Source organism: Tupaia chinensis, unplaced genomic scaffold (genome assembly GCF_000334495.1).
Source record: "Tupaia chinensis unplaced genomic scaffold, TupChi_1.0 Scaffold000017_1, whole genome shotgun sequence".
NCBI lineage: Eukaryota > Metazoa > Chordata > Mammalia > Scandentia > Tupaiidae > Tupaia > Tupaia belangeri.
This window is the reverse complement of record NW_006159447.1, coordinates 3036761-3049449: the sequence shown is the minus strand read 5'-3', so window position 1 is coordinate 3049449 and position 12689 is coordinate 3036761. Positions and strand designations below refer to the sequence as shown.

The 12689-nt window shown below is 38.5% G+C and overlaps 1 protein-coding gene across 2 annotated transcripts in view; it reads left to right on the top strand.

Annotated features, from left to right (window-relative positions):
- TAF2 (TATA-box binding protein associated factor 2) overlaps positions 1–5882 on the top strand; it is an 82699-nt gene extending 76817 nt beyond the window's left edge. For both annotated transcript variants that reach the window (XM_006140058.3, XM_014586104.2), the window contains one exon: positions 4965–5882. In XM_006140058.3, coding sequence (XP_006140120.1) covers positions 4965–5227 — 263 coding nt within the window. In that variant the 3' untranslated portion in view covers positions 5228–5882. The remainder of the gene's footprint in view (positions 1–4964) is intronic.
- Positions 5883–12689: the final 6807 nt, after the last annotated feature.

Sequence of the window (12689 nt, the reverse complement as noted above, 5' to 3'; positions counted from 1 at the left end):
TAATTATTATTTATTTATTTATTTTTGGCTATACGGTGCATGCGCGAGACAGAGACACAGCGAGAAATCACCTCCCAGGCGGGATGGCCACTCTGTATAGTCCCTTTTCCTCCATTCTCCTTCTGGTATCTTGAGCACACACACCTGGCATGAGTTTTAAGCCACTGGGTCCAGGACTAGAACCATGGTCAACTACATGGGAGTTTAGCAATGCAACCATTAAATGCCATAAGCTGATCCCACAATTATTATCTTTTTTTAATATTCCAGTTGTCCCTTCTTTGGACAGTGAGAGACTCCTAAGTTCACTCTTGAATCTATTTGACAGAGCTTTAACTTCTTTTCTGTTAACACCAGATCTTTAGGACTTGTCTTGTGGTCTGTCCCAGATTGGGAGTCAGCCATTTGTTGTAGGAGCCCAGGTTCCTCAAACCTCTATCCTTGGAGCTATCTAATCTGTTTTCTTCTTAATAGACCTCATGTAAATCAAGACAAATGCAAGATTGTAATCAATATATTTTAATACCAACTAGAAGGCTACTAGTTAGAAATGATACTCATTTTTGAAGTGGGTATGAGTATTCTTTGGAAAACAGTACCTTCTGGAACACACAGTTGTCCATTTGGCAGTTGCCTCTGCTAAGACATATAGGCCCCAGTAAAATTATCGGCTTTTTTTAGATCTGGGTTATATGGCAGGTGTTTCGGATTAAACAGTGAAACTTTTCTCAGTTCAGAAAAAGACTGTAGACTCCCAGGAGTACAGACAGCACTAACTAGAAGGTTCAAAAATCTGTTGATATGCAATGACCAAATAATGAATGGGAACTAAAGGAATTTGTTTATTTGGCTTTAATCTCTTATTACTTCTCCTTATCATCTGGCTATATATTCTATTAGGTCTGAGCCTGTTTTTCCATAATTATGGAACTGAGAACATAATCAGGTAATTCAGTAAAATCTGAATTAAACTCATGGTGGTACATTTGGCTGAAATTGTAAATCAGATAGTCTCTGAAAATTTTTCTCATGAAAAATACCTGGGTACCAACTATTACAGGCAGCATAGTTCTCCAAACATGCTTTTCTATATAAATAATCTACTTAGCTTTTACGTTAGAATTAGGGTTGGCTTTATTTTAAAAAAATGAATATTAAGAATATAATTTTTGTTTCTTAGGTTTACTTTGGGATTTTTTGTTTGTTTAATCACCAGAGGGCATGTGTACTCAACAGAGAAAGGGAAACTGAGGTGGGGGAGAAAGCACCCTCCAATGGGGTATGGCCATATCATGGTCCCTTCTTCTCCATTTCTCCATCCTATGGGGAGTTTGGACACACACTCATGCCCACTGTGTTTTTCAAGCTGCAGGGCTCAGTATTCAAACCACAGACACCCATGTGGAATCTGACACCCTTACTCACTTGGCCCCTAGGACCAGCCCTTTATAATTTTACAATAGTAAAATGAATAATCTGTGAGGACAGAAGCGTTGTTTTACTTGTTCTCTTGTTCTAAAGTGTTGGAACAGTGTCTTGTCATGAAGAAAGTTTAGGAGTCAATAAATAACCATTTGAATTCTAATTGTTTGTGTGCCTCTCTAGCTTCAAAATCAGTGACCTTCAAATTCTATTTAGTGGGACTAAGTTCATCTGACATTCTACTTAAAAAGAAACACAGTGATATCATTGTTTTATTAATTTGTTCATTTATTTAGCTAGCCTTTCCTGGGGTGGGAAGGTAGAGGGAAAAAGGAATGTTAGACAGCTTTGCGATTTATTGGAATACAAAGACAAAAAAGATTAACTCCCTATTCTCAAGAAGCTTTTAGTCTATTGGAAGAAACTCAAGATGAGAAAAGATACTGCAATCTACATATGTGCAGATGGACACCAGGCATAGTGGTTAAGAGTACAGATTCTGGAGTCAGGGTTCTTTGGATTCGTCCCTCACATCTGCCAGTATCCCTTGTGGTAAATTACTTAATCTCTCCGTGCCTCAATCTTGCTATTTGTATTGTATTGTGGGAACATGAAGGAACCAATTCTTTTGGGCAGTTTGGGAAAACTTCCCAAGAAACATTTGAACTAAGTTTTAAATCATTACAGATTCTAAAATGTTCTTTCTTTCACTGTTATCTCCCTCCTGTAGGTTACAGCTTAACCATTACTTTTTGAAAAAAGAGTCTTGCCTTTCCGATCATTCCCCTCCCCCAATTAATTTAAATCTCTTATTGTGCTACTTCACTGTTTTGTCTTTTTAATTACTCAGATATACTTAATTTCTTTCTCCATTGCAAGTTTGTAATTTCTAGGAAGGCTGAGATCTGTTTAGTTCACCACTTGTTTCCCAGTTCCCATATTGTTTCCAATACTTGTTCAGTGAACATGTGAGTCACACCAGAAATAAGGGATGAGTGTTCCAGGGAGATAGCATTTACACAGGATTAAGAAAGGGCTAGCCTCCAGTGTGTAGAAAGGAAGAGTAGAAGACAGGCTGGAAAGGCAATCTGGGGACACAATGTGTACTCTCAATACAGTGAGTGCTGCCCAGTCAGCCCTTATAGAGCAGCAGTTAAACACTGTGCAGAGGAAGCAAGGTCCCACTTGGCTACTGCAGGTTGAGTCCTGGCCCTGGTGGCGAGAGGCTGGCAGGAGTGTGCCCAGGGTCTTGATGGGATGGAGAATTGGAGGAAGAAAGATTGCTGTGTGAAGAGGCTTCAGGAGGAGGTGCTTTGTCTCTGTCTTTCTTGTGTGCGTGTACACGCTCTAGCATGAATAAAGGAAAAAAGTACTGCTGCAGTGCTATTTTTATAAAACTTCTATGGTAATGCCTGTTTTGGTGAAAACCATGGTTTTAGATCCAGATTAGCACTAAGAAATTACTTTTTTAAAAAGAAACTACTGCATTGAAGTGTATTTCAGTGCAAAGTCTCTCTTTTTTAGCTGGTTTGTATTAAAATGTGTAACTTTTTTTCAGCATCTTCTGCACTGAAGTCCAAGGAGCTTTCTTATCTTTTGTCAGTAGGATCAGCTGTTTTAATTAGAGAACATTGTCAGCTTTGTTTTGAGGAAGAGCACTGTACAGCATGGTTTTCAAACCTCAACACTACTGATGTTTGAGGCATGCTAAGTCTTCGTTGTGAGGGCTGTCCTATGCGCTCTAGGGTGTTTGGCAGGATACCTGGTCTCTATCCTCAGGATGCCTGTAATACTTTCTTCTCCCACCCCAGTTACGACAACCAAAAATGTCTCCAGATATTGCCAAGTAGCACTTGGGGAGCAACATTGCTCCTGTCATTCTAAGAACCACTGCTGTGTAACTGTAAAGAATAGGTTAGAGTATTAGACACTTCAAGCAGAGGACGCACTTAATAGGAGACTAGTGCTGTAATCTACGTGAGGTGAGGGGGTCTGAATTAATGTACTCACTGACAGGATTGGGGGCAGGGACAAATTTAAGAGAATTGACAAGATTTGAGACTCCTTATGTCTGGAAGGGAAGGAATCTCAGATGATTTTTTTAGGTTTTTTGCTTAGTTTGGTACATGGAAAGCAATGCCGTTAACTTATACTAATACAGAGAGGATTGTTTTTCAGGATATGGCCCAAGGATTATAGGCCTGTTGGTCTGGGAAAAGATAAGAGAGCGTGTGCACTCACATGCGCAGAAGGTAGGGGGAGCGGTGTATATCTGACAGGGTCTTGCCTTCTCTCTTCTTTGCCCCAGCTTCTCAGTTAGCTAGGGTTACAGGAGCATACCACTGCACCCAGCCCGTTTAGGTTGGACTAGGAATTGAACTCTGACATCTTATTCACAGCCTCACAGAAATTCCTATATGCTAGAGTCCGTGAGCTACTATTGGAGATTCTTACACTGATGGAATGTTAGAACTGTAAAGAACCTTGGAAGGCATGTGATCTAGATTTTTAGATTTCTGAGAGAGATAAAGTACATGCTGAAGACTGACAAGACAACTTAGTCTAGGACATGAGTCTCCTAATTACCAATTCCTTTCTTTTTTACTGACCTATCCCTAACTGTACATAGAGATGTTCTTTTTATAGACTCTTCACCTTTTCTGGGTTTCGGATTTCACTCTTGCTTATCTCCAGAAATGGTCTTACGGGAATGTTGGATTTTTATTGAGAGATCATTACCAGTATCTAGGGTAACATGTTTGTGTGTGTGTCCTTCAGATGGCACAAATTAAAATACTGCCATTTCACCCTGTAATACATTAGGGCAAAATTATAGTTGAAGTTTTTTTTTTTTTTATTGATAAACATAGGTTCTAACCTAAAACACATAATCACTATTGTTTATCATAATATACATATAAAATGTTAATTTTTAAGATTTGGGGACCAGCAGTTGGCATAGTGGCTATGTCACTGGACTCCCATGTGATCAACTGCTGTTTGAGTCCCAGACCTAGTGGCTTAAACTCACTCCAGGCACATGTGCATGCATGCCCAAGATCCCGAGGGGAGAATGGAGGAGAAGGGATTGCGGCGTGGTCATCCCCCCTGGGGAGTGATTTCTCGCTTTTTGTCCCTCTGTCTGTCTGTCTTTCTGGTGAGTGTGTGTGCCCTATAGCAAAAACCTCTCCAAAAGAAACAAAAGAAAAAAAAAAAAACAAGATGATTTGGTGACACACTGGTATACATAATAATTTGTGTAGATTATCAAGATCTAAAATATTCAACTGTATGGCCAAAAGACTGAAAATTGTGTGTATAACTAATTGAATATCTTTTCTAGATACTTTCTCTATTCCTAATGGAAGAGATAAACAGTTGGGAATCCATCATTTTGTCTTTTTTTTGGGGGGGGGGGCTCGCTATAGGGCGTGTGCACTCACGGGAATCCATCTTTCTATACTGTCTTCGGCTTCCTATTTCTTTAGTTTCATTTTCCTCATTACCAACAGGAATTCATTTAGGTGTTTTTACTCTTGAAGGTAAAGAACAATCACCTTTGGAGATGAGCATGCATCCAGTGGCAGCAGCGCCACTCGCAGTGTTTCCTAAGGAGTCCACGTCCTCCAAGCATGGTGACCACCATCACCACCACCACCATGAGCACAAGAAAAAGAAGAAGAAACACAAACATAAGCATAAACACAAGCATAAGCATGACAGTAAAGAAAAGGACAAGGAGCCTTTCACTTTTTCCAGTCCTGCCAGTGGCAGGTCTATTCGTTCTCCTTCTCTTTCAGACTGAGGGGGCAAAAGAACTTTCCCTTCATGTCCAGAAGAATGCATATAACAAAGGTTTGTCCTCTCAGAAGAATGAAAAAGGGAGGGGGAAGAAAAAGATCCATCTCTCTTATAGAAATTCAGAATCCATATTTAAATTCTAAACATTTGATTTACATTATTTATACAGTTGACATCTAATTAGAGAAATGTGTTTTATATTTCTGGATAAACTATTTCATCCCCTGTTTCCTTCTTAAAACACGGAACAAACTTCTTTTCATAGAAGCTCTTGCATCCATTGGCAGTCCCCATTTGCATCATGGACTCCATGTGTGCCGCCAAAGTCAATTATGTTCGAAAGCCTTTGATGGATGCTGTGGGGCGAAGTTATGTTTTAAACAGAAGCAACTTCCAAATCTGTGGTGCAACCACTGTTTCCAGTGAAATATTGTATAACATCATTTGGAACTACTGAAAAGAAAGAGGTTTTTCTATAGAACTCTTCCCTGTTGCACTAATTTTTTTGATTTAACCATAGAAACTAAGCATCACAACTTATGAACAAAGAATATGTTGTTTTGGTTTGAAAATAACGGAATTTTTGGAAGAAGTTTTTTTTTTTTTTTTTTTCCAAAAAATTTGAATAACTTTTTTGATAGCAAATTCAACAATTACAGTGTTGGAATTTAACAGAACTGTCAAATCCACAGTCATTCTCAAATCAAGATGTTTAAATTATAAGTTTCATGTTTTGTTTTCCATTAAGTACTAGTAAATATTTTCATATATAAAATGTTTTGCTCAGTGTGGGCCATTTATATACCAAACACTTACTCTTTCTAAAATTATTTCTGTGACACAAAGTAGATGCCTTATAAAGGTGAGTTTTTATATTATTAACTTGAACATAGGCCATTCTGCCCTTACATGTGTACACCACCAGAACATTTAAAAACATATGAAACGTTTTGGTTTCATAGATTGTATGGTTGCGTGTTTTTGTTTTTATTTCTGCATTTAAGAATGTCTTTATATCTGTTGAATTTTTATGATTTTCCTTATCATTAGAAAGTTTTACAAAATACTTATTCCCAGAATAGGTAGTTCAGAAGGGATCTGGTAATGTTGAACTTTTAATATACTTTTTGTTGTATTTAACTTGTTTAATAAATAACTTTTTAAAATTGATCACTCTGCCTTTGTATATTTTTATATTTTTCATTCCTTTGTGTGTGTGTGTGTGTGTGTGTGTGTGTGTGTATTGTGTATATCAATAATATACTTGTTCATATGATTGGCGAGAGCTTTGGGATTTGAGCTTGCCCCTGTAAGAATGATATCATTGGACAGAGATGAAGTAAAAGTTCACCCAGTGGTAAAAATAGTATCTTCAAAGGTATAGAGGAAAACAGGGCATATTCTTGAATTGGTGGTAAAGTTGACCTAGAATATAAGGGCAAAGAGATATTTATATTAGGTATTTCTTTTTTTAATTAATTTTTTATGTTTCATTTATTTTCTTTCAGTTTTTGCTATAGGGTCTGTGCACTCGCCTGAGAGAGATAGAGTGGGAAAGTAAAAGAAGTAAAGAGTGGAAAAGTGAGAAATCATCTCCCAGGTGGGATGGCCTTCTCACGATCCCTTCTTCATTCTCCTCTTGGGATTTTAAGCACACACATGCAGGTACCTGTCTTGATTTTCAAGCCACCAGGTCTAGGACTTGAACCACCATTTGCCAGGCCATGTGGGAGTCCAGTGCCCCAACCAGCATGCCATCTATTGGCCCCTATGTTTCAAGCTTATATTTTTCATCCAACTAGAATCCATCTGGAGTTATTGTTAAATTATTTGCTTTATTTATTTATTTATTTTTAAGTTTGCTATATAGGGCACATGCGCTCACCAGAAAAAGATGCAGGGTGGGGTATTGAAAGAGCAAACCACAAGGTTTGCCCATCTTAACCAGCATGTTGTCTGCTGGCTCCTCTGAAAATATTTTAATAAAAGGTAGGTAATGGTTACGTCTCTGGACTACACGTAGTTGACCACTATTCCCAGACCTGGCAGCTTAAAGCTCCAGGCACATGTGCATGCATGCCCTTAATCCCAAGAGGAGACTTGAGAAGGGATTGTGGCATGGCCATCCCTCCTGCAGGGTGATTTCTTGCTTTCTGTCTCTCTGACTAGTGCACATGCCCTGTAGTGAAAATCTCTCCATAATAAAAAAAAAAGAAGAGAAAAGAAGACAGGTAGAGATCCAACTTTATTTTCCTTTCAGAATATTACCCAACACCTTGTATTTAAAACTCTTTCTTCTCTCTAGATTTTAAATATTGTATACTAAATTCCTTTTTATATTCGTGGTCCATTTCTAGAGTTGTAGCTACTTTTATGAATCTTTGCACTCATCTGCCTGTGCCACTCTATTTAGATTATTGTGGCACTATGATACGTTTTGACGGGAGATCTAGTTTCTCCTTAGTATTTTTCTTTCTCTAACTCTATTTTTTTTTTTAATGAAAGAGACCTCAACATGAAGGTTTCAAGCCACAGCCCATTCCCCAACATTCTCAGCAAGCCAGGATCACAAGTACATGTGCCCACTGTGCGCAAGGTGGCTGGGAAATTGAACCTGTGATCCTCCATGTGGATCCAGCATTGCTTAGGTATCATGTCACCACTATGCCACTGATTACTCTACCAAGACCCTCATTACATTTCATTTTCAGAATGTTTTTACTCTTTCCATGGGTTACTTTCTTCTTTTAATTTATATGCAGTATATTTCACTCCTGGGGTGTACATTTCTGTGGGTTTTGACAAATGCATTGTGTTGTGTATCTACCCCATAGCTCTAGCACCTCCAAATGCTCTCATGCTGCCTTTTTATTGTCCTTTCACCCACCCTGGGTTTTCCATCCTTAGAATTTTGCCTTTGGGTAGATTTATTTTTTCTCCTCAAAACTGTTTTGTAGTTTCTATTCGTTGTGTTAAATGAAGAGGTAATTTATAATGGATAGCTTGATATTTATGATTTAAGAATGTCAATATTATTATTAATAAAAATTGATTACAAGGTAATTTTTCTTTTTTGTTTAATATTCTGTAAATGTTATCTTTATTTCACTAGAAGTTGTTTATTCTGGACCAGCTTCTTGCACGGTGGTTATGGTGGCTTGATCTAACATGGCTGTGTAGTTTGAGTCCCAGACTTGGGAGGCTTGAGAAACACTCTTGAGTGTGTGTTCATGCATGCTCAAAATCCTGAAAGGAGGGAGAAATGGAGAAGGGATTGCTGTATTATCATCCCCAGTGGGATTGGGAAGGCTTCTCACTTTTTCTCTTGTTTCTCTAAGGCAAGTGCACATGTCCTCTGGCAGAAAGTTAAAGAAATAAAACAATTCGGGACCAGCAGTTGGTTTGTAATGGCTATGTCGCTGGACTCCCATGTAGTCAACCATGGTTTGAGTCCCAGACCTGGCGGCTTAAACTCACGCCAAGTGCATGTGCATGCATGCCCAAGATCCCGAGAGGAGAATGGAGGAGAAGGGATTGCGGCGTGGCCATCCACCCTAGAGGGTGATTTCTCACTTTCTGTCTCTTTCTCTGTCTTTCTGGTGAGCACATGCTCCTTATAGCAAAAACCTCTCAAAAAAAAAATTTATTCCTCCATGCTTTGTGCTTACTACCCTAATAAATTCTCATTATTTCCAACAGTTAAAATGTGTTTCTTATGTTTTCCTTGAAAATTATCAGATGTTGGGAACTAGCAGTTAGTGTAATGGTTATGTCTCTGGTCTCCCACGTAGTCGACCGGGGTTCACGTCCCGGCCCTAGTGGCTTAAAACTCATGCCAGGCGCGTGAGCGTGCGTGCCCAAGATCCCGAGAGGAGAATGCAGGAGATGGGATTGCGGCGTGACCACCCCCAGGGGGGTTGATTTCTCGCTTTCTGTCTCTATGTCTCTGTCTGACGAGCACATGCGCCCTATAATGAAAACCTCTCCAAAAAAAAAAAAAACAATCAGATGTCAGGGCCAGCAGGTGACATGGTGGTTATGGGTGCCAAACTCCCACATAGCTGACCACAGTTTGCATCCTGGACCTGGTGGCTTGCTTTCTTGCTTTCTCTCTCTCTCTCTCTCTCTCTCTCTCTCGTTCTGTGTCCCTCTGGTCAAATTAAAATAAGTAAACAAATAAAGTTAAATAAAATAATTCTTTAAAAAAAAAGATCGAATCTGTAAATGAAGGTAACTTTATCACCTTTTTTACGATTCTTACATATTTAATATTCTTATTACCGCTTTTTCTGACTTCTTTTTCTTGCTAAGTTTGCCGAGAGCTACAAGGATAGCTATTCTTATTCTTCTGCACTCTGTCTACCTTTTCTGTATGTGGCAGCCCTTCCTCAAGTTTGGTGGTTTGTGGTTTCAAATTTCCTTTATTTCTAGAAGGTGAAATTTACAGTTTTATTTCTTGTTCTTTCTTTTGGATGATATTTTTTTCTCTTTGAAAATAATTTTAAGGGATCAGCAGTTAGCGTAATGGCTATGTCACTGGACTCCCACGTAGTTGACCACTGTTCGAGTCCCGGACCCTGTGGCCTAAACTCACGCCAGGTGCGTGTGCATGCGTGCCCAAGATCCCGATAGGAGAATGGAGAAGAGATTGTGGCGTCACCATCCCCCCTGGGGGGTGATTTCTCGCTTTCTGTCTCTCTGTCTCTGGCGAGCGCATGCACCCTATAGCAAAAACCTCTCCAAAAAATAAAAATAATAATTTTAAGTGTTTATTTATTTATTCTCAAGTGAGAGAGTGAAACAAAGAGTCCAAAATAAAGCACTCCTGTGGGTCTTAATACCACAGTCCACCCTTAGCTTTTCAGCCATCCCAGATCATGAGCACATACATTCCCGGTGTACTCAAGGAGGTCTCCAGATTTGAACTGGCAACCTTCTGTGAGTCTACCTCACAGAGCATCATGTTTCACTCTTGTATCACCATCTGGCCCCTTGTGTGATTTTTAAGGAGAGTAAAGATGCTCTATTATCTACTACCAAAGTCCTGCAAACTCCTTAAAAAGACAATTTTGATCAAAATACCATCCTTGCATTGAAATGCATCTCTGGGAAATACCTGGAAAGCTGCTTAGTTTCCTTCTGTTCATCTTTTCTGTTTTCTTTTTCTTTTTTTTTTTTTTTTCTGTAAATAGATTAAATTTTTGTAGACCAATCATGCTTCGGCCTAAGCATAACTCTCAAAGTTCTCAACCTCTGGCAGCCTCACCTTTGAGTGTGGGCTGGACTTAGTGACTTGCTTCTAAGGAATAGAATATGGCAAGGAAATAAAAAAATTCCCAGTTAAAAGAATTGGTAGAAGGCCAGTCTGTGGCCTAGTGGTTAAGGGAGCTGGATCCCATGGCCAGTCACACAGTTTGAATCCCAGATCCTGCAGCTTGAAACACAAACTGGGCTCATGTGCATACATGCCCTTTCCCCACCCCCGAAAAACTGGTAAAGTGAAATGTCCTGTTAACATCAAGTATACTGTGGGTATAAAAACCTATAGGCTCAGTTTACTCAGTCACTCATTAAAAAAAAAAAAAAAAAAAAAAGCCCAAACCAAGGGATGTTTCAAAGTACATTGCTCCTTAAAACAATGAAAGTCATGAACCAAAAAAAGTAAGGACTGGAAAACTTTCAGAGACCGGAGAGATCAGAGACATGACAATAATACAATGTGTCATCCTGGATTGGATCCTACAACAGAAAAAGGACTGAGTGAAAATCTAGTGGAATCCAAGTACATTTTGGAGTTTAGTTAATGTTCTAATAAGTGTCCCCAAATTCATGTGTTGTAAACCTTACCCCCACAGTGATGGTATTAGAAGACAGGACCTTTGAGAAATAATTACATCATGGTGGAGCTCTCATGAATGAAATAGTACCTTTATATCTTATCTACCATGAAATAGACCCTCATCAGAAACTGAATCTGCCGGTACCTTGGTCTTGGACTTTCCAGCCTCCAGAACTGAGTTTTTTTTTTTTGGTTGTTTTTTATAAGCTGCCCAGTTTACGGTTAGCAACCTGAATGGACCAAGATAGTTGGTTTCTTAGTTTTGATAAAGGTATATGGTAATGTAAGATGCTAACAGTACGGAAACAGTGAAGAAGTATTTGCTAAGAAGGAAGAACTAATAGAATTGTCATTCTTCTAGGTTGAGTATATTTTGATCATTTTTATAACCTAAACCATTTACTTCTTGTTAATATATAAACATTTATTTTCCTCACCTCATGATTTTTGAAGAAAATTTATATGCTTAAGGAATAAATATTGGGAGAAAGGTCAAAAAGTAACAGTAATATTGACCCAAACTTTGAAAACTATGAAACTTATGAAGAGAATGTTGTAAAAGGATTTCTTCTAAGGCAAAAATAACAAGACTGATAAGTATTAGTTTATAAATTTTTATTGTAAATTAACAATTTATTATCATTATATTTATTGGGCACAAAGTGATGTTATGACTTATTAATATAATGTGGGATAATTAAGCTAATTAATACCCAAAACCTCAGATTCTTATTTTTTGTGGTAAGAATGTTGGAAATCTCTTTTCATAATTTTGAAATGTACAATACACTTACTGATTTTTTTTTTTTTTTTTTTTTTTTTAGATATTTTCACTTTAGGGTACATGCACTCACCAGAGAGACAGGCAAAGCAATAAATCATCTCCCAAGGGAGATGGCTATACCACAATCCCTTCTCCATTTCTCTCTTGGGATCTTTGGTTTGCACACACACGTCTGGCATGAGTTTCAAGCCGCCAGGTCTGGGACTGAAACTCAGCTGGCCACGTGCAAGTCCAATGCCTTAACCACTATGGCATCTGCTGGCCCCCGCTATTATTGATTTTATTTACCATGCTATTCCATTGATCACACATAACACACACACACACACACAAACCACAATGCCCTGATTCCTGCTTTTCCTGCTGTAGCTGAGATTTTTGTGCCCTGTGACCATCATCTCCCCATTTCTCCAACCCCTCAGCCTCAGTAACTATCATAGTAGTCTCTGCTTCTCTGAGTCAATTGATTTAGATTCAACATAAAAGTGAGAACATGCTATTTATTTTTCTGTGTCTGCTTTATTTCACTTACCATGATGTTCTTTAATTCCATTCATGCTGTCACAAATGACAGAATTTCCCTATAAAGGTATTTTATTGTGTATATATGCCACATTTTCTATCTGTTGGTGGCCTCTTAGGTTGGCTCCATTAGCTTGGCTATTGTGAATAGTACTGTAATAAACATGGCCATGCAGACATCACTTCAACAAACTTATTTCAGATGTATTCATAAATACCCAGAAGTGGGGATGCTGGATTAAACTTTCAATTTTTTGTAGAACCTGTTACAATGTTCTATAATAACTGTACTAATTTACATTTTCACCAGTAATGTAAAAG